The 21,882-nt window shown below is 36.2% G+C and overlaps 1 protein-coding gene across 1 annotated transcript in view; it reads left to right on the top strand.

Annotated features, from left to right (window-relative positions):
* DDX60 (DExD/H-box helicase 60) overlaps positions 1-21,882 on the top strand; it is a 104,067-nt gene that overhangs the window by 8,364 nt on the left and 73,821 nt on the right. The window contains 5 exon segments of the mRNA XM_010384440.2: positions 2,196-2,385; positions 3,667-4,008; positions 7,971-8,087; positions 16,428-16,586; positions 18,773-18,931. Of these exon segments, the coding sequence (XP_010382742.1) occupies positions 2,196-2,385; positions 3,667-4,008; positions 7,971-8,087; positions 16,428-16,586; positions 18,773-18,931 (967 nt within the window).

Raw genomic sequence — 21,882 nt, 5'->3', positions numbered from 1 at the left:
GTTTATTAAGTGGGAGTGGATCGTAACAATAGTGACATCTTCAATGGTGCCATCCCCCCAGACTTTCACAACATTCTGTCTGTCAGGCTTCTCTTTCATAGCATTGACAATTCTTTCCATAGATTACTGTGTGTAATGAGCCTTGAAGGTTCTTATGACACTCTGATCTGAAGGCTGAATTAAAGACATTTTGTTTGGGGGCGAGTAGACCACTTCAACATCTTTGGTGTTGAACTCATGGAGTTCTAGGTGGCCAAGGACATTGTCCAATATCAAAAGAACTTTGAATAGCAGTCCCTCACTGGCAAGGGACTTCCTGATATCAGGGACAAAGTATCAATTTAGCTAATTTGGAAAATGTGTCCTCATTGTCCAGGACTTTTTGTTGTACAACTGAAGGACTGGCAGCTGGTGTTTATCTTTTCCCTTCGAGTCTCAGGAATTGGCAGCTTTATAGATAAAGACAGGCCTGAAGATAAAACCACCTGCCTTTGCACAATACAGTAGAGTTAGCTTATTCCTTCCTGCCCTCAATCCTGGTGCTCACTTTTCTTTTGTACTAATCAATATTCTTTGTGACTTTGGTTTTTTTTTTTTTTTCCAGAATATTTTCATTTGCATTAAAAAAACCTATTCAAGCAAATATCCTTTCCCCTCAGTGATTTCCTTCTGTCTCTTAGTTGGATAAAGCTGCTTCTCTTGTTATCTTGACATTTTTCAAGCCAAACTTCTTTCTAAAATTATCAAACCATACTGTGCTGGCATTAAATTTTCCAGCTTTAGATATTTCATCTTCCTTTTGCTTTGTCCTATAGTTACTTTGCTTTTTCTTGAATCATATTAGAGTCTATAAATACGCCTTTTTAGACAATCCCACACCCACATAAAAGCTCTATTTTTGATGTGAGATAAAAAGGTCTTTCACAAAAAAAAAAAAATGCAAGATTTTTATGACTGCTGCAACAATGCCTTCACTAATTTCTTTAAAAAAATTTTTTACAATGGTCCTTATATTAGGTTTATTTATCTGGAAGTGGTGGGCAACTATAACTGCAAGCATCAATCTATGACACACCTCAGGCAATTCAGCTTTTTCTTGTAATGTCGTAACTTGCTCTGCTTTTGGGGAACATTCTGGCATCACTAGTGGCATTTCATATGGGTTCCATGGTTTTATTTAGGGTTTATGATATTGCAATAAACATGATGAAAAATACGCAAGAACCTTGAGAGATCACTTTTTACTGTGTTTGGAGAGAAATTTACTGAAGAAGAACTGCTGACTCACCACAATACAACAAGAAGTGGCTACAAAGTTATTACAGTAGTACAGTATATACTAGAGTTAATTTTATGCAGTTATGATTTAATAGTGCAGCTTAACATTTATTACATTTCTCTCAGCTCTGACAGGTGCCATGTATAGTCTATAAGTGTGTGCATAAATTTAGATAATTTTTAACTTTTACAATAGATCTGTGTATGTTTTATGTCAGTAAATGCTAAAATAGACTACATATACTTTATGCATTCATGACATAGCTAACTTAAATTTTTTTTTTTGTATTTGTAGGCTACACGGTTTGAGAGTTTTTTCAAATAGTAACAAATTTTCACAAATTTTTCTAATGTATTTATTGAATATGTAGTATACATGTATCAGTGTATGTATATATATCAGTATTTATATCAGTGTGTATCTATGTATTATGGAGTATTATATATAACAGTATATAGAACTATGTACACTACTATATATGTATATATGATTGTTCAACACAGCACTTTCAGAGCTGTATGATAGTAAATGGAAACAGTTTCCTCTTGCTTCATTTGTCAATAGCTATCAGTGAATCCACTTGTAAGGGGCTGAGTTTGATTAAGCAGAAAATATATATAATTTAGGTTTATATGCAGGGTACAAGTACTAGATTCGTGGTCCAATCAGGCTGTGCCATATGGCTTTGGATAATTTGCTCTCTCTGAGCCTAAAATGTGGATAATCCTGCCTTCTTCCTGTGAAGGATAGTTGTGAATGTAGATATATTTGAAAAGCCTTAGTGTAGACACTGCCATGAGACAACTCAGCAAATTTAGCTATTGATGATAATGATAATGAGCTAATAAGAACGCTGCCTTTTTGGAACATGATTTAATGTGTCTGTGATTTTTGTTTTAACTGTTTTTCATTTTAGATATTCCAGTTTATTCAATGATTTTGTTGAATCTGAATTTTTTTTGATTGATGGGGATTCATTACTTATCACATGTATCTGTGAGATATCATTTAAGCCTGGGCAGAACCTCCATTTCTTCTATCTGGTTGAACGCTATCTTGTGGATCTTATTAGCAAAGGAGGACAATTCACCATAGTTTTCTTCGAGGTAACATGACAGTTGAGTTCTTTTTTATAATATGATAACTAAAACTAAAATTTCCTAAATTATTTTATATATTTTTTTCTTATTACAAAGTAAATTGTATCTATAGAAGTTCAGAAAATTGAAAGAAAAGAAGAGAAAACATTACCCACAATCTCAGTATTCAGAAATCACCACACTTGAGATTACATTTTATTTGAATAAAGAGAACTTTATTGTAAGGACACACGGGATCATGAGAGAGGATAAGAAAGCTCCTCAATAGCAGCCCAGTTAAACTCTGGATTCTAGTTCTCCTGCTCTGAGAACAACTTCTGTTTTCAAAACTCAGCAGGCAATTTATATGAACCCAGAGGAAAATATATCTGAGTCTGGGGACAGTCATTAATAATGCTTTGTTGGCTAGGCACAGTGGTGCATGCCTGTAATCCCAGCACTTTGGGAGGCTGAGGTGGGAGGATTACTTGAGCCCGGAAGTTCGACACTGCAGTGAGCCATGATCACACCACTGCACTCCAGCCTGGGTGACAGAGTGAGACCCAGTCTCTAACAATAATAATCAGTGTTTTATTATGGTTTGTTCTAGGTATTTCCAAAATAAGACTATTTTTGGTTTGCTCTTTTATTATGAATATAATTAATATAGTTTTTAACAATTTCAAATAAAGATATGTATAACCACCCTTCCTAATCCTATATCTAAAGGTAAAGAGCTTTGGTGTGGGTCTTTTCAGTCATTTTGCAGTCCCAATTATTGTTACATTTCTGAACATGGCTGAATGCTCGCCAGCCATGTTTTGAATAAAGAGCTAGTTTTCCAATCTAATGTTTACAATCTAGTTGGCTGCCCTAATTTTGTTATGACGAGACAATCTCTATTGCTTAAGGAGGGTTGCAGTAACCTGGAGCAGTCCTCTAGAACACAGTGGTTCACCTCAGCTTCCTGATACAGATGATTTATATCTACCACTTGCCTTCTGTTCTTTTTCTTTCTGAAATGAAATTGGAGAGGAAAAGAATTAGAAAGCGGGAAGGGTAAGCGTGATAAGCTCCAAGTATTAAGTGCCTGCTTAAAGGAGACACATGCATTTAAATCCGAACTGCGATTTTTTTCGGTAAATATCTGTAAGATGGTAGTCAAGAGTTTAAGGGTCTATTCCCCAACCATCAGAGAGAACAAAACTGTTGGATTTTATTCCTTCAATGCCTTTAATGATGTGTTAACCAACTAAATGATGAAATGATAATTTTGAAATAAAATGTACTTCACCTCCTCCTCCACAGGATGCTGAGTATGCCTATTTCAGCTTCCCTGAGCTGCTTTCTTTGAGAACTGCTTTAATTCTTCATCTTCAGAAGAATACCACCATTGATGTTCGAACAACATTTTCGGGGTGCTTATCAGAAGAGTGGGGACGTTTCTTGGAGGAGAGTTACCCATATTTCCTGATAGTTGCAGATGAAGGCCTGAACGATCTACAAGCACACCTTTTCAACTTTTTAATCATTCATTCTTGGGCAAGGAAGGTCAATGTTGTACTTTCCTCAGGGCAAGAATCTGATGTTCTTCGCCTTTATGCGTACCTTCTTCCAAGCATGTACAAACACCAGACTTTTTTCCAGAAGGTAATTCATATCCAAAAGACAATTTCTTCTAGAAATTTTCAAAATATTCTAAGTTACTTGATTCGGTTTTTTCTCCTCCTCCTCTAGAAAATTATCAGAGGTTTAACAGGTAGGTATAACAATTAGTAATATTAAGTAAATAATAATAATGCAAATACAGTCATTTATCAAACACTTATTGTTATAAAATTGTGCTTGGTGTTTCTCATGAATAATTTTTATTTAACCTTAAAACCAATCCTGTAAGGTAGGTGTTAGTATTGTCTGTGTTTTACAGATGATGAAATAGATACTAGAATAAGTAATCTGCTCACCAAACACACCAAATGAATAGTAGAACATGGATTTGAAAAGACACAATCTGACTCAAGCCCCTGTGTCCTTAACCACTGCATAATATATTGACCTCAAGGTAATGAAGGCCAGAAATGCATGGAATTAGGCCAAAATTATGCCCCTGTTGCTGAGACATATTGACAAAATGCTATTAATATGGTAGCCTTTAATAAGAAAACAATGGAGATGGTCAATAAAGAAGGAAAATAACTGAAATAAGCTTATTTCTTATTCTTAAGTAATCAATAGGAGAATTTTCAAAGTTCTTAGAATTCGAATTCCATGTTATTATTTTGATACATTAGTATATTTGACAATTACTGTATTGAAATTTTGGGAGTAAATATGCATACAGATGTGTTTATAAATTACTATATTTATATATAAAATAATAGCTATAATAATATATAATAGAAATAATTATAATAAATTTATTTACATAATAAATTATTAAAATAATACAGTAACATATAGTACATTAATAAAATTGGTACATTAAATAATACAGTTATAAATTACTAAATTTATTTATAAGGTTATAAATACATCCAGTTTCTGCTTATTTTTCACTACTGATGGTGAATTGTGAATACGAAGGCCATTCTTTAATTCATCCAAATCATTTTTCAGACAATTAACATTTGTCACTGTTTGAGAATTGTGTCATACTCCTCATGTATTTGGAAACATTCACATGGTTGCCATAAAATAAGATAGTTTGTATTGCTTTAGTTAGTACAGTCATGCATCACATGGATACATTCCAAGAAATACATCATTAGATGATTTCACTGTGTGTAAACATCATTAGTGTACAGACACAAACCTCGATGGTATAGCCTATGACACCTTAGGTTATCTGATATAGCCCACTCTTCCTAGGCTAAACTTTTACAGAATGTTACTGTATTGAATATTCTAGGTAATTGTAACACAATGATAATTATTTGTGTATCTAAGCATATCTAAACATAGAAAAGGTACATTCAAAAATGGTATAAAAGATTAAAAATGATACACTTGAATAGGGTTCTTACCATGAATGGAGCCTGCAGGACCAGAAGTTGCCCTGGGTGAGTCAGTGAGTGAGTGGCGAGTGAATGTGTAGGCTTAGGACATTACTGTACACCACTGTAGATTTTATTAATATATACAGTATTCACTTTGGCTACATTAAATTTATTTTAAAAATACTTTTTAATGTAATATATTAACATTAGCTTACTGTGATTTTTTATTTTGTGAATTTTAATTTTTAAAAATTTTTTGGCAGCTGTACAAACACATTATACAACTGTACAAAAATATTTTCCTTCTTTATTTTTCTTGAGACAGAGTCTCTACTCTGTCACTCAGGCTGGAGTGCAGTGATGTGATCACAGCTCACTGCAGCTTCCACATCTCAGGCTCAAGTGATCCTGCTGCTTCAGCCTGTTGAGTAGCTGGGATTACAGGTGCACACCACCATGCCTAGCTAATTTTTGTATTTTTTGTAGAGACAAGGTTTTGCCATGTTGCCCAGGCTGGTTTCAAGCTCTGGGGCTCAACCAATCCGTCTACGTCAGCCTCCCAAAATGCTGAGATTACAAGTGTGAACCACTGTGCCTGGACTTACTTTCTTTATATCATTATTCTATCAGCTTTTTTCCTATTAAAATATATACTTTTTACTTTTTAAGCTTTTTTCTTAAAAGAAAAAAAGATGCAAACACACACATTAGCCTAGGCCTACACAGGGTCAAGATCGTCAACATCAACTGTCTTCTACCTCCAGATCTTGTCTCACTGGAAAGTCTTCAGGGACAATAACACACGTGGAGCTGTCATCTTCTATGATAACAATGCCTTCTTCTGGAATACCTCCTTAAGGGCCTCCTGAGGCTGTTTGGCAGCTGTTTTTGAAATATAAGTGAAAAGAGTATACTCTAAAATAATAATAAAAGATTAGTATAGTAAATCATAAATCAGTAGCAGTCATTTTTGTTATTATCAAGTATTATATACTGTACATAATTGTATATGCTGTCCTTTTTTTGTTATTTTTTTTTGGAGACAGAGCCTTGCTCTGTCATGGAGGCTGGAGTGCTGTGGCACGGTCTCGGCTCACCACAACCTCTGCCTCCTGAGTTCAAGCCATTCTCCTGCCTCAGCCTTCCAAGTAGCTGAGACTACAGGCACGCACCACCATGCTGGGCCAATATTTGTATTTTTAGTAGAGACGGGGTTTCACTATGTTGGCCAGGCTGGTCTTGAATTCCTGACCTCATGATCTGCCCGCCTTGGCCTCCCAAAGTACTGAGATTACAGACGTGAGCCACCACACCCAGCCTATGCTGTACTTTTATATGCCTGGGCAGCACACTAAGTGTGTTTATACCAGCCTCACGAACACTTGAGTAGTGCATTGCTCTGTGGCGTTATGATGGCTATGATGTCACTAGGCAGTAGAAATTTTTCAGCTCCATTATAATCTTATGGGATCACCAACATATAAGTGGTCTGTGGCTGAAGGAAATGTTGTTATGTGGCTCATGACTATTATTAAACTATTTTCAACTCTGGTTGCCTACTCTGAGCAGGAATAGCCCTGGGATTCATTTTTATATTGGGAGGAATTACTGTTATTAATTATCTCATTTTACTCTGTTAGAGCAATTTCTAAATCTGAGTTTTAAGAGTACCTACACATATCCTGTCTAATCTTTCCTTAAGAATAATTTTTTTTTTTTTTTTTTTTTTTTTTTTTTGAGACAGAGTCTCGCTCTGTCCACTCAGGCTGGAGTGTGGTGGTGTGATCTCAGTTCACTGTAAGCTCTGCCTCCCAGGTTCATGCCATTCTCCTGCCTCAGCCTCCTGAGTAGCTGGGACTACAGGCCCCCGCCACCACGCCCGGCTAATATTTCACATTTTTAGTAGAGACGGGGTTTCACCGTGTTAGCCAGGATGGTCTCAATCTCCTGACCTCGTGATCCGCCCGCCTCGGCCTCCCAAAGTGCTGCGATTATAGGCATGAGCCACTGCGCCTGGCTGAATAATTTTTTTAATGAAGAATTTAATGTTTGTTAAAGTAATCTATTTCTAATTTGTTGACTATTCACCTTAAAGAAGTTATGTTATTAGTCAATTTGAGGATTATTTGAAATATGATTAAAAATACAATGTGTATTGAAAATGGCTGCTGCTGGGTGATAGGTACCTGAAAGGGGGTTATACTGTCTTTTATTCATGTGTATGTTTGAAATTTGTTAAAATATATGGCATTAAATGGGGGTGTTTTGGAGGGTGCTGGAAGTGTTCTAAAATTAGATTGTGATATTGGTTCCAAAGTTGATAAATTTACTAACAGCTGTTGAATTGTAACAAAATGAATGAATTTTATGTTATGTTAATTATACTTTTATGAAGCTGTTAAAAAACAAAATATACTATATTCCTAGGCAAAAATTAACTTTCAGAGATACAATAGTGATGTTCAATGGGGTTTAAACTTACAATTACATTGGCATATTTTTTCCTTAGAAATATATTGTAACATAATTATATCTAAAACATGTAATTTTCTATAGTTGGAAAATACCTACATATTTTATTTATAACAATTTTTCTGATTTTTCTTTATTTCACAGAATAAACAGAACATTAAAGATGCTTACATAACCCTGCTTAACCAGTTGAAAAGATTTAAACTTTCAGCATTAGCACCTCTTTTTGGAAGTTTAAAATGGAATAATATTATGGAAGAGGTAACAAAACGTTTTAAAAAGCTTTGTGTTTGAACTAAGTTTTTAGTTATAGAAAGGTTGCAAAAATCATACAGAGTTCTCATATACTTCTCATCCAGCTTCTCCTAATGTTAACATCTTAAATAACCATGGGACATTTATGAAAACCAGGAAATTAACATTGTGTTGATCCTGTTAACTAAATTTTAGACCTTATTCCAATTCCACTGACTTTTCCACTGACATCCTTTTGCTATTTCAGAATCAGTCCAAGATACCACATCCATTCAGTTGTCAGTCACACTTTTGAGTGTCCTCCAGTCTGTAATAGTTGATCAGTATTTTCTTGTCTTTCATGACCTTGAAGGTTTTGAAGAATACCAATCAGTTATTTTCTGAATGTCCTTCAGTTTGGACTTCTTTGATGTTTTCTCCTGATTGGAATGAGGTTATACATCTTCGGTCAGAATGTCACTGAATTAATCTTGGGTCTTCAGTGCATCCTAAGAGTATGTCTGAGCATTGGTTAAGTTGGTGCCTGACAGTTTTCTCTACTGTGAGGTTACTATCTTCCCTTTGTAGTTAATAAGGACATGCTTTGTGACTCTGCAGACCCTGTTTCTTCTCAAACTTTAGTTGATTCACTTTAATGTCCATAGCAGATCTTGTCTGCAACAATGATTATTGATGATTTTGCCGAATGGTGATTTTTTATTTCACTCTTTCCTTGGAATTCACTGTAAGGGACAGCTGTCCTAATGCTGCCATTTATTTGTTTATGTCAGCATGGATAAATATATTTATTTTACATTACAGGTTAGAATCCAACATTATAATTGTTTTGGAGCTCAACATGTTCTGGGTTTGAACATTAGAAGCACCTTTAGGTTGGCGCCTGTGTTCTTTTACAAGCTTTCATCTTTCTGTACTTTCTGACTTTCTGAAATCACAAGATGGTCCGGTCTCATCTTGTATTTTCCCTGCCACACCCCTGAAATTAACTACTTTGCCAAGGAAGGAGGCATTTAGAAGTTCAGATCTGAAAACTTTGTTGGTGAATTGCTACTGGGGTGTCATTGCTACTAGGGCTTTTCAGCAAATGGAACTAGGATTCAAATCCGTAATGGTTTCTTTTACCCTTCCTCTTTCTTTATTTTTAATTTCTCTCTTCAATCAGGAGAAATCCAGCTTTTGTTATCTACAATATATTCACTTATTTGTTCAGTTCTAATACACACATGAAGTTATTCTATTTCATTGATTTTGATTTTTATAGATTCAGGGAATACATGTGCAGGTTTGTTACATGAATATCTTGCATAACGTTGAAATGTGGTTTTCTAGTGTACCCATCACCCAGTGTTGTACTCAGCAGGTAACTCTTCAACCATCACTCCCCTCTGATCCAACTCTTTTTGGAGCCCCCATGTCTATTATTTCCCTCTGTATAGTAATTTTGTAACTGCTAACCATACCCTGTGAGAAAAAGTCAATGATACTATAATATTTATGTGCAGTTCTCTTTTAACTGTAGCCATAGAATATGTTAATAACACTGTTTCCAAAGTTATTCAGGTTAGTGACTTTTTCATCTACCTCCTTTGGTGTGGTTATGTTAACCTTTCTTATTTAATACAGTTACATTCATTGGTTAGTGTTTGTATTTCATCTTGGGTTCCTCCCACCTATTTCCTGGTTGTTTTTAATTATGTTCATTTTGAAAGGGTGTGAAAGGTATAGGAAACATTACCACCACCACCACCACCACACACACACACACACACACACACACATTCTGGTGTTAAACACATAGATCGTAGCCTATATATATATATATGTGTGTGTGTGTGTATGTGTGTGTGTGTATATATATATATTTTTGAGACGGAGTCTCGCTTTGTCCTCCAGGCTAGAGCACAGTGGCGTGATCTCAGCTCATTGCAACATCCACCTCCCGGGTTCAAGCAATTCTGCTGCCTCAGCCTCCCACATAGCTGGGACTACAGGTGCCCGCCACTATGCCCGGCCTGTTTTTGTATTTTCAGTAGAGATGGGGTTTCACCTTGTTGGCCAGGCTGGTCTTGAACTAATGACCTCATGATCTGCCCACCTCGGCCTCCCAAAGTGCGTGAGCCACCGCACCCAGCCATAGCTTCTATTTTCTTGAGTGTTTTTATCATAAATGCATGAATGTTTATTAAAAGTATGGATATAATTATATGATTTTTCCTCCTCAGTTTTATTAGTATTATATAGGGTATTAATGATTTTCCCAGTATTGAAGCCTCTCTGTATTACTGGAATAAATCCAACTTAGTCATGGTGTATTGCTTCTTAATATGGTGTTGGATTCTGTTTACTTGTATTTTGTTTAGAATTTTTGCATCAGTATGCATGAATGATATTTCTATAATTTTGTTTCTTTGAATTGCCTTTATCTGGTTAGATGTCAGTGTGATATGTTCTTCATAAAAAAGATTAGAATGTCTTCTCTTCTTTTTCAATATTGTGAAATAATGTATAGATCATTGGGATTATCTAGTCTTTGAAGATTTGATAGAAATCGTCTGTGAAGCTATATGGTCCTGGTGCTTTTTTGTGAGGTAGTTTATTAATTTTCTGTATTTCTTCCATGGCAATTGACTTCTTTGGGCTTGTTAACTCTAATGGGGTCACATTTAGTAATTTATTCTTCTGTGAAAATTATTGATTTCACTTAAGTTTTCAAGTCTATTTGCATTGAACTTTGTGAAGTAGGCTTTTGTGATTTAATTTATCTTCTGTTTCAATAATTACTTTCCCTTTTAATTTTTGTTTTGTGTATTTGTGAGTTCTTTTTTTTTATGATCAAGTTAGCTAGTGGTTTGTCTGTTTTTAAGTTATTTAAAACCAAGAATTTTGATTTATTAATGAGATCTATTGATTTTTTTAGTTTATGATGTGCTTTCTTTCATCTTTTACTGTTTTTGGTTTTTATGTTGTTGTTTCTTTTTAGATTTTTTGGGGGGCTGGGAACTTACTCATTTAAAAAATTCATTTACTTTTATTGTTAAACATATTTAGTGAAATAAACTTTCCTCTGAATCACTGCTTTAAATATATCCCATAGATTATGCTGTAAATTGTTTTTGTCATTAAAATAAAATATGTAATTCCATTTTGTATTTCCTTTTACCCAAGTTTGACTGAATAGAAATGTTTTTAAGTTCCAGATTAAAGCATGTTTGTGATTTTTTTTTCTTTCTTTTCTTTTTTTTTTTTTTTTTTTTTTTTGAGACAGTCTCGCTCTGTCACCAGGCCAGAGTGCAGTGCCACAATCTTGGTTCACTGCAGCCTCCGCCTCCTAGGTTCAAGTGATTCTCCTGCCTCAGCCTCCCGAGTAGCTGGGACTACAGGCTTGTGTCACCACGCCCAGCTAATTTTTGTATTTTTAGTAGAGACGGGATTTCACCAAGTTGGCCAGGATGGTCTTTATCTCTTGATCTCGTGATGTGCCCGCCTTGGCCTCCCAAAGTGCTGGGATTACAGGCATGAGCCACCACACCCGGCTACATTCATAATTTTTAAAATTTATTTATTTTCCCATTACCTTTATTGTATTATGAAGATGTTAACATATAATTAATTTTTATGGATGTGCTGGGGACATTTAAGACAAATGAAGATTCCCTGTCACCACAATGTAGTTTGATTCATAAGATTTACTCTGTTCATTATTGTGGTTTAAGTCTTTTATCCCTTAACTTATTATTATTTTTTTTTTGTCCAACTGTCTCTCTTGTGTATTAAAATTTGTTATTATAGGTGAGTTTCTCTATAGAGTTTATCTTTTGTCATTTTTGTTTCGCAAAGTTGGTTGCCATGCTATATGTTGGATAATTTTTCATAAGGGATATATTTTCATTATAGATTATGGCTTTTAGAATAAAAGGCTGCTTTTCTTTTTCACATGTAATGCTTTTGAGTTTGAATTCTACTTAGCCCAATATAAAGAGACTAACCTCTGCTGTCTGTTTGTTTCCATTTACCTGGTAGAATTATGTCCATTCCTTTATTTTTAGTCTTTCTGAATCACTTTGTTTTAGTTGTGTGTCTTGTATATGGAATGCGGTCCAAGCTGAAATTATTTTTTTCTTTTATAGGTAAGTCTCACATTTACTGATATGACTGATACGTTTGGTCTTGATTCTATAATATGTTATAGGGATTTGTATTCCAGAGTGTGTGTTAAGTTTCTTTAATTATGAGATATGTATTCTTTGTTATTTCATTTAAACAATTTTAAACTTTGGTCTGTTTTACATGTTTTGTTATGGTAATTACCTTTGGGCTGTACCATTTTTATAAAAAGAATAATCTCAATTCTCTGTTTCCTTATTTTACCTTTCACTATGTGGTTTCTGAGGTTTTAGTTTTTCTCAGTATACTCTAGTACTCATTTATTGTGTATAGTGGGTTTTCTTGGATTATTATTTTTAAAATATTAATTTTATTATTAAATTATCATTATTACTAATCATGTTATTATTTATTATTTTTCATTGAGACAGAGTCTTGCTCTGTTGCCCAAGCTAGAGTGCAGTGACGTGATCTTAGCAACCTCCCTGCCTCCCTGATTCAAGCGATTCTTCCACCTCAGCCTCCTGAGTAGCTGGAACTACAGGCCTGCACTACCACACCTATCTAATTTTTGTTAGAAGTGAGTTTTTGTCATGTTGCCCAGGCTGGTCTCGGACTCCTGGCTCCAGCCTCACAAAGTGCTGGGATTATAACCAATGTGCCTGGCCCAGTTTTGTTGTTGATAAGATGTGCCATTATAAAAATATTTTTCTGTCTTTCATTTCCACTATTATTTTTCTGACCTTTTTTGGTTTTTATTTTATGTCATTTGGTTGTTTTCCTACCTTTCTTCATTAAATTTTATTGAGATTATTCTCCTTTGGGCATCTTGTAACTTATTCTTTATTTCTGGATATCTTTGCATTTTTCTAAGATTATTTTGCTGAATTAATTATTTATTGTCTCTTTCTTTCTTTCCAACTCTGTTTTTGTTTATCAGTTGCTGAATAAAGACCATTTTTTGGCTGGGTGCAGTGGCTCACGCCTGTAATCCCAGCACTTTGGGAGGCCAAGGCAGGTGGATCACAAGGTCAAGAGATCAAGACCATTCTCGCCAACATGGTGAAACCCCATCTCTACTAAAAATACAAGAATTAGCTGGGCATGGTGGTGCACACCTGTAGTCCCAGCTACTCGGGAGGCTGAGGCAGGAGAATTGCTTGAAAGTGGGAGGTGGAGGTTGCAGTGAGCTGAGATCGCCAAACCCAGGAGGTGGAGGTTCCAGTGGGCCCAGATCACGCCAATGCACTGCAGCCTGGCGACAGAGTGAGACTCTGTCTCAAAAAGAAAAAAAAAAGATCATTTTTTGTATTATCGAATGCTTGTTTGTGTATATCCATATTTAGAATGTAGACTTAGAGATTTCTTCTGCTTTATGGTTGCTGTTTTTATTACTACTTTCTGAGGTAATGATGAGATTTTTCACACACTTTGTGTGCATTTTTTTTCCTGCTATTATTTTTTGCAATAGCTCTCTATGTACTTTCCTTTCATTTTAATGATATTGAGGTTTGTTACAAGATACTTTAATTCAATTTAATCTAATCCAATTAATTTAATTTAATATAATTTAATTTAATGTTATCTTTTTCTGCTAGCTTGTCAGAGTCCAGGCATGTTAGTGGGGTTTTTGTTAGTTTGTTCATTTATTTGTTTTGGTAGTGGGTGAGTGGTTTTGAATCTTCAGATTATCTGCTTTTCTTCTGACTTGCAGAGCCCTCAAATTCTTCTTTGTCTTCTTTTACCCTTTCACCACTTAGTTGCCGAAGGATACTTCTTCCTTTTTTTAAAGCTTCCTTTTCTTTCCCAAAGCTGCTTTCAGAAAATTGTCCCCTTAGGTAGTTCCTATCTTTCAAATAGTCTCCATTCTTTTTAAAAATTTTAAATTAAAAAATTTTTTTGATTGACACATTGTAACTATATATTTATGAAGTACAATGTTTTGTTTTGATATATGTATACAATATGACATGATTACATGGAGCTAATTAACATATCCATCACCTTGCTTACCTATCATTTTTCATTGTAAGACATTTGAAATTTATGCACTTATTTTGAGATATATGACATTATTATTGGTTGTAGTCATCCTGCTGTATAATAGATCTCAAATCCCATTCCTCTTTTTTATCTGAAAGTTTATACCCTTGGATCAGCAAGTCTCCATTTCTCCCCTCACCCCCTGAAGAGAAGAGTTTCTCTTCTCAATTTCTATGAGTTCAACTTTGTTAGATTCTACATGTAAGTGAGATCATTTGGTATTTGGCTCTTTGTCTTGGCTTATTTCACCTAGCATAATTCATGTTGTTTCATTCATGCTGTTGAAAATGACAGGATTTCTCCCCATTTTAAATGTTCAATAGTATTCCATTGTGTATATAGACTTCATTTTCACTGTCCCTTCATCTGTTGATAAACACTTAGGTTAATCCACGTCTTGATTTTGTGAACAATGTGTCATTGAACATGGGAGTGCAGATATCCCTTCAACATACTGTTACAAGAAAAACTTCAGCTGAATTAAATTTAAAGGAGTTTAATTGAGCAATGAACGATTCACATATCAGGCAGCCCCCAGAATCACAGCTGATTCAGAGAGACTCCAGGGTGCCTCGTGATCAGAACAAACTTATAGACAAAAAAATATAAAGTGACATACAGGAATTGGAAGTGAGGTACAGAACAACTGGGTTGGTTACAACTCTGCATTTGCCTTATTTGAACACAATTTGAATGCTCAGCACTGTATGAGTGGTTGAAGTATAGCTGCTTGGATCGGCCAAGACAGTGATTGTTACAGGAACATACTCGTAAACTGGGTTCTTTATCTTGTCTACCTATTAAGTTACGTTGCAATTCATCCACAAGGATTCAAATATGAAATATGAAGTCCTTCTCAAGCCATATTTAGTTTGCTTTAACCATACTAATTTCAGTTCCTTTGGATACGTACCCAGACATGGGATTACTGGGTCATATGGTAGTTCTAATTTTAGTTATTTGAGGAAGTTTCATATAGTTTTCCATAATGGCTATACTGATTTACATTCCTACCAGCAATGTATTAGAGTTCTCTCTTCTCTGCTTCCTCTCTGACACTTGTTATCTCTCATCTTTTTGATTAAAGCCCTTCTGACAGATGTGAGGTGATATCTCATTGTAGTTTTAATTTGCACTTGCCTAATAATTGGAATGATTAGTAGCGCTGAGCGTATCTTTCATGTACCTATTGGCCGTTTGGTTTTTTGTTTGTTTATGTGTTTTTAGTAATGTCTGTCCAGGTCCTTTGTCTATTTTTAAATTCGATTATTTGTTTTCTTACTATTGAGTTTGAGTTGTTTCTATACTTTAGATCTTAACTCCTCATTAAATGTATGGTTTGGCCAGATGCAGTGGCTCATACCTGTAATCCCAGCACTTTGGGAGGCCCAGGTGGGTGGATCATTTGAGGTGAGGAGTTTGAGACCAGCCGGGCTGACATGGTGAAACCCTATCTATACTAAAAATACAAACATTAGCTGGGCAGTAGTGGCATGTGCCTGTAATCCTAGCGACTTGGGAGGCTGAGGCAGGAGAATCGCTTGAGCCTGGGAGGCAGAGATTGCAGTGAGCTGAGATCGGGCCACTACACTCCAGTCTGGGTGATAGAGTGAGACCCCGTCTCTAAATAAATAAATAAATAAATAAATAAATGTATGGTTTGCAAAATCTGTGGACTGCCTCTGTGTCATTTGTTGTGCAGAAGATGTTTACTTTGATGCCATCCCATTTGGCTAGTTTTGCTTTTGTTGCCTGTGCTTTTGTGGCCGGCTGTATCCAAAATATCATTGCCCAGATCAATGTTGTGGAGCTTTCCTCGTATGTTTTCTTCTAGTAGTTTTACGCTTTCAAGTCTTATATTTAAGTCTTTAATCCATTTTGAGATGCTTTTTGTATATGGTATGAGGATCTAATTTCATTGTTTCTCTCATTATACAGTGAGCTCTTTTATTCTATGTACACAGGTTTCCTTTCATCTCAGAAAAATTGTATCATTTCTTTTTTTTTTAACTTGACTTTAAGTTCAGGGGTACCTGTATAGGATTTTTATGGAGATAAACTTGGGTCATGGGGGTTTGTTTTACAGATTATTTTGTCACACATGTATTAAGCCAAGTCGTACCCACTAGTAAGATCACTTACAAATAAAACTATTTTTCTAAATAGCATGACACGTCACAGGTTTTTTTTCTTTGGCAGGCACACGAGACTGTATCTATGCTTACACAAGTCTGGCCAGAAGGATCTGACATTCGGCGTGTCTTCTGTGTTACTTCATGCTCATTATCTTTGAGAATGTACCATCGCTTTTTAGGAAACAGAGCGCCCTCCGCTGGTCAGGAAACTGAGATCCAACAGGTGTGGTTGTTATAACTTTACTGAGAAATACTATTTCCACTTTTGAAATTTTGTTGATTTGTATCTTTCATTTCCTCTATTTGGTACTTCATGTTTTTCTCTTATTTATATAAACTTCAAAAAATAAAACTGAAACTTGTGTCTATCAGGAAACACTTATTGTGCTGTTAAATGATTTAATGTTTTACTATGTGGATGTTTCACTTAGTGTATATTTAGTCTAAATCATCCAAAAGAAAACGAAACAAGACAGGATATTAGCACTTGGCGGAGGCCTAATATGCTACTATGTTTTGGGCTTTTTGTATGCATTGTGCCATTAAATCCTCACAACAGCATTGTGAGAAAGGCATTAGTATTCCCATTTCACCTATGAGAACACTGAGATTCAAATAGTCCAGGTAACGTTTTTCAAAACAAAGGTACTAAATAGCAATGTGGATTGAACTCAGGTCCATCTTGTGCAAGTTCCACAATACCAAACTGCCAAACTGCCTTTTTTTTTTCTTTTTTTTTTTTTTTTTTTTTTTGAGATGGAGTCTCGCTCTGTCACCCAGGCTGGAGCGCAGTGGCGCGATCTCGGCTCATTGCAAGCTCCGCCTCCCGGGTTCACGCCATTCTCCTGCCTCAGCCTCCTGAGTAGCTGGGACTACAGGCGCCCGCCACCACGTCCAGCTAATTTTTTGTGTTTTTAGTAGAGACGGGGTTTCACCGTGTTAGCCAGGATGGTCTTGATCTGCTGACCTCGTGATCCACCCGCCTCGACCTCCCAAAGTGCTGGGATTACAGGCGTGAGCCACCGCGCCCGGCCCCAAACTGTCTTTTAAAAGAACATTCCTACTGTAGCGTCTTGGCATCATCCTAGCTGGAGAGATACTAAAGTTTTTAACCTTATTTATGGCCAATAGGGTCCATTCAGAATCTGTTGGTCAGTCTGGATTCCTTTCCCCAATATACAGTTTTCTCTACGTATATGTGCTTATGGATGTGCATGTTTACACATACACACACACACACACACACTCAGACACATGTGTATACATACTATTCTGTATACAATCTACCTACTGGGGGATTCTTGGCTAAAGATTTATATTAAAGAGAAATGAAGTTTCTGAACATTTCAGAAATGTTCAGGGCTCATTATCTTTTACTTAGCATCCTTATAATTGTTTTTCCAATTATCAGACTGAATATATTTTTAGTGAAACATTTTTTTCACAACTAGACATAGTATTTTAAATCACTCTCACAAAAAGGATACTAAGTCAAATCTGCCTCTCTGGAATTTCTAATGATTAGACTCTATTTGGCCTTCTGGAGGTGCCCTGATGAAATCTTACACTTGCTTTGTTGACAGCCCTGCAAATGTTTGAAGATAGCTATGACGTTCTTGTCCCATGATGTCAGATGTGTCCACTTCTTTACCCGTGTTGTCACAGGGCAGATTTTTTAGATATATTACCATCCTGGTGTCCTCGCCCTGGTCATTTTCAATATTACATTTAAAATATGATGCCTTGGATGGAATAGAGCATTTAATGTGTGGCTCCATCAAGGTAGAGTCCTGTGAAATTACGACTTCATTAGTTGCTCTATCAGCTCATGTAGAGTTTGGCTTAACTAAAAATCCTGAAAAATGTTTTATTTTAACTGCTATTCAGCCGGCAGCTTCCCGTTCCACTTACCTCACATCTGTATAAATGCAGTAGAGTTTATGTTATAAAGAAAAGGAAAGTCTTAAAAAATGTAGAATGAAAAATGTAGTGATTCAGCTGGGCACAGTGGCTCACACCAGTGATTCTAGCACTTTAGGAGGCTGAGGCGGGTGGGTTACCTGAGGTCAGGAGTTCGAGACCGGCCTGGCCATGGTGAAACCCCACCTCTACTAAAAATACAAAAATTAGCTGGGCATGGTGGCAGGTACCTATAATCCCAGCTACTTGGGAGGCTGAGGCAGGAGAATCACTTGAACGTGGGGTCGGAGGTTGCCATGAGCTGAGATTGTGCCACTTCACTCCAGCCTGGGTGAAAAAGCAAAACTCTGTCTCAAAAAAAAAAAAAAAAAAGGAATAATTCATGATTCCTGCACAGCAAAGGTGGCTGCCAGCTTCTGTGGTCCTACATGCTTATTATGCAGTATCACATCCTGCTGTTCTCTGGCTTACCTTCTTTATTTTATTCAGGTGAACAGTAACTGTTTAACCCTGCAGGAGATGGAAGATTTGTGTAAACTGCATTGTCTCACTGTGGTTTTTCTACTCCATCTGCCTCTTTCTCAAAGAGCTTGTGCTAGAGTCGTCACTTCCCATTGGGCTAAGGACATGACGCCTTTATTACAAATGGTAAATGGATTCTTTATTAGTTTACTATTTTGTGTTTTGAATGTTTGGTAGATAAAAACTGCAGTAACTTTCAAAATTCCCTTTTTTGGGACTACTGTTAGCCCCTTGAGGGCTATGAAAGTTTAATGGGCTATATCAATCACTTTCCAATTTCAGCATCTGTGTTTAGGAGAACTAACAAATAGCATAATATATATCTAACCTAAGGAAAAAGCCTCTCTGTTTTTCCTTCGTTAAATCTCTGCCAAGATCAGATTTTTGTGTTATCAACCATAGTTGATGGTTGGTGATCACTGTGGTTTAAGAGGAACTGAAGAAATCAATGTAATAATTTATTACTTTCAACTGTTATAGAGAATATTTAGAGACAATTTGGAGATTTTAGGAAAATAGAAGCAAAAACAGAAGAAAAACTTCCCTGGAGGACCACCACTTTAATCAATGCGGATAACTGTTAACATTTTGGTTTATTCTTTTTATTTTAAATGCATATGTTTTTCTGATGTTTTATTGTTTCTTATATTGGAGCTCTCTATATATACCTATATATTTTTTTCCTTCATGTTTTTCTGTTTTCTTTCACAATATTAGGATCATTTTTTAATGGCTACTAGTTATGTTTTAGTACCATGCTTTACTTACCCATTTCTCTATTATGGAATATTTAGAAGACTTTGATGGTTGTCTTATAGATGCTGTTATTCTCTTTGTATATAAGCCTTTTCCTTTAATTTGGGGTTATTGATTTTGGCTTGAGAGCTAGAAATGGGATTAAAGGAACAATTGGCACAAACTTTTATTAAGGATCATGATACATATGCTGAAAATGTTCAACAAAAGCATTTTATGACCAATTAAGTAGGAAGCCAGTCCACAAACATTTAGTGCATGGTGCTAATCACTGGGATAGAGTGAGAAAAATAAAAACATATTTACCCTTCCCACTCCAACCCCTTCATAGAGCTACATTTTCCAGAGAAGATAGATACTAAATTTTAAAAGTAATTATAAGGACAGAACCTTAGAATGCTTTATAATCTGATAATAACAAGATTCAACGTAGTCTGAAAACAATGGTTCTTTTTAAGAAAGAAAGAGATGTGGGGCACAGTGGCTCACGCCTGTAATCCCAACACTTTGGGAGGCCGAGGTGGGTGGATCATAAGGTCAGGAGATTGAGACCATCCTGGCTAACATGGTGAAACCCCATCTCTACTAAAAAAATACAAAAAAATTAGCCAGGCATGGTGGTGGGCACCTGTATTCCTAGCTACTTGGGAGACTGAGGCAGGAGAATGGCATGAACCCGAGAGTGGAGGTTGCAGTGATCCGAGATTGCGCCATTGCACTCCAGCCTGGGAGACAGAGTGAGACTCCGTCTCAAAAAAAAAAAAAAAAAAAGAAAAAGAAATGAAGGGAAATGAAGTGACTCAAGTCCTGGAGGAAGAGAAAGAGTTAGCAGGATGGAGAGAAGATGAAACTGGATTCTAGGGCATGAAGCAGCATGTGTAATTATCCTGAAGATGGTATAACCGAGGAACTGAGATACATCTATCACAGCAGGGGTAGGAAAAATATGGGAAAGTGATGAAGCTGAAGAGGCAGGTAAGAGACAAGTCACATAGGATTCTGTAGGCCCTGTTAAGAGAATGGAGATGTAACTTGATAGAAGCACAGTGAGGATCCACTGGATGGTTTCAAATGGATGTGTGGCACTTGCATTTGCAAAAACTTTCCCTGCTTGCAATGCAGAGAGTGCATTGGAGAGGCAGAACAGGGGGGATTTGGGGAAATTAGGTGGCTATTACCTCAGTCATGTAAGTGTTGATGGTGTTAGGGACCAGCGAGAGGTAAGTAGGGATGAATAGCAGTGGGCAATTTTAAAAGTTATTTAAGGTGAAGAATGACAAGTTTAGTGTTTGAGTGTGGGTAATGAGGGAAGGGAAGGAGTCAAGTAATTCCTAGACCCCTGGCTTCAGCATTTGTGGGGATGCTGCCATTGTATGAAGGACATGTTAGTGGGGAAGGATCATGAGTTTCTTTTTTGGAAATACCAAGTTTAAAGTGCCAAAGAAATGTCCACATGGAGATATCTAGTAAACAATTTGAAATAATGGTTTGGACTTAGAAGGGTGGAATGGGCTGGAGATAAAGTTTAGGAACCATTACTCGATGGATGTTAATTGAGGCTCTGCTAAGACATGAAATTATTTTGGAAGAGAGATATGGTAAGAGAGCTGAGGACAGGGAGCTCAAATATTCCAATATTAAACACTTAGTTATGGGTTGAGACATGGGCAAAATACACCGAGAAGGAACTACTTAGATAAATGGGAATAAAATCAAGGAGAATGGGTTTTCCTGAAGGTCGAAGGAACTGGGCAGTTCAAAAGGTGGATGTGGTTAATAGTATCAGCTGCTTTAGAAGACTGTAATAGGTTGAGGACTGAAAATACATTGGTTTTAATGAAACGGAGCTCACTGTTGATCATAATTAAGAGACTAAGGTCTAGGTTATACTTTTAGCTAACAGAAAACATTAGTTTTTAATTAGACATAACAATGATCCTCTTATGTCCTCATTTTGCAAAGGAAAAACTTGGGCTGAGCTATATGGTCCATGAGCACAGCTAATGAATGATCAAGTTGAGATCTGACTTCACTCTGTCCAGCTTCCAAATATTTGCCCTATGGAGTAACAGCTGATCAGCCCATAGTCAGCCATCCTTCCTGCCTTTCCCATACTCCATGCCTGATTTTTGGTAACACTCTGTAGCGTGAAGTGTAATTTCATGTAGCCCTAATCTTTTCACAATAAAAGAAATTTTTAACATTTTTTGAGGCCTCTTGAGAAAACAACTAAGCAAATCATGGAAGGGATCGTTCCATGAGATTTACTCTGAATCTTGAGGCATGGAGACCAACCAAGTAGATGGATGGGAATCTTTTTT

Source organism: Rhinopithecus roxellana, chromosome 2 (genome assembly GCF_007565055.1).
Source record: "Rhinopithecus roxellana isolate Shanxi Qingling chromosome 2, ASM756505v1, whole genome shotgun sequence".
Classification (NCBI taxonomy): domain Eukaryota; kingdom Metazoa; phylum Chordata; class Mammalia; order Primates; family Cercopithecidae; genus Rhinopithecus; species Rhinopithecus roxellana.
This window is presented reverse-complemented; position numbering and strand designations above follow the sequence as displayed.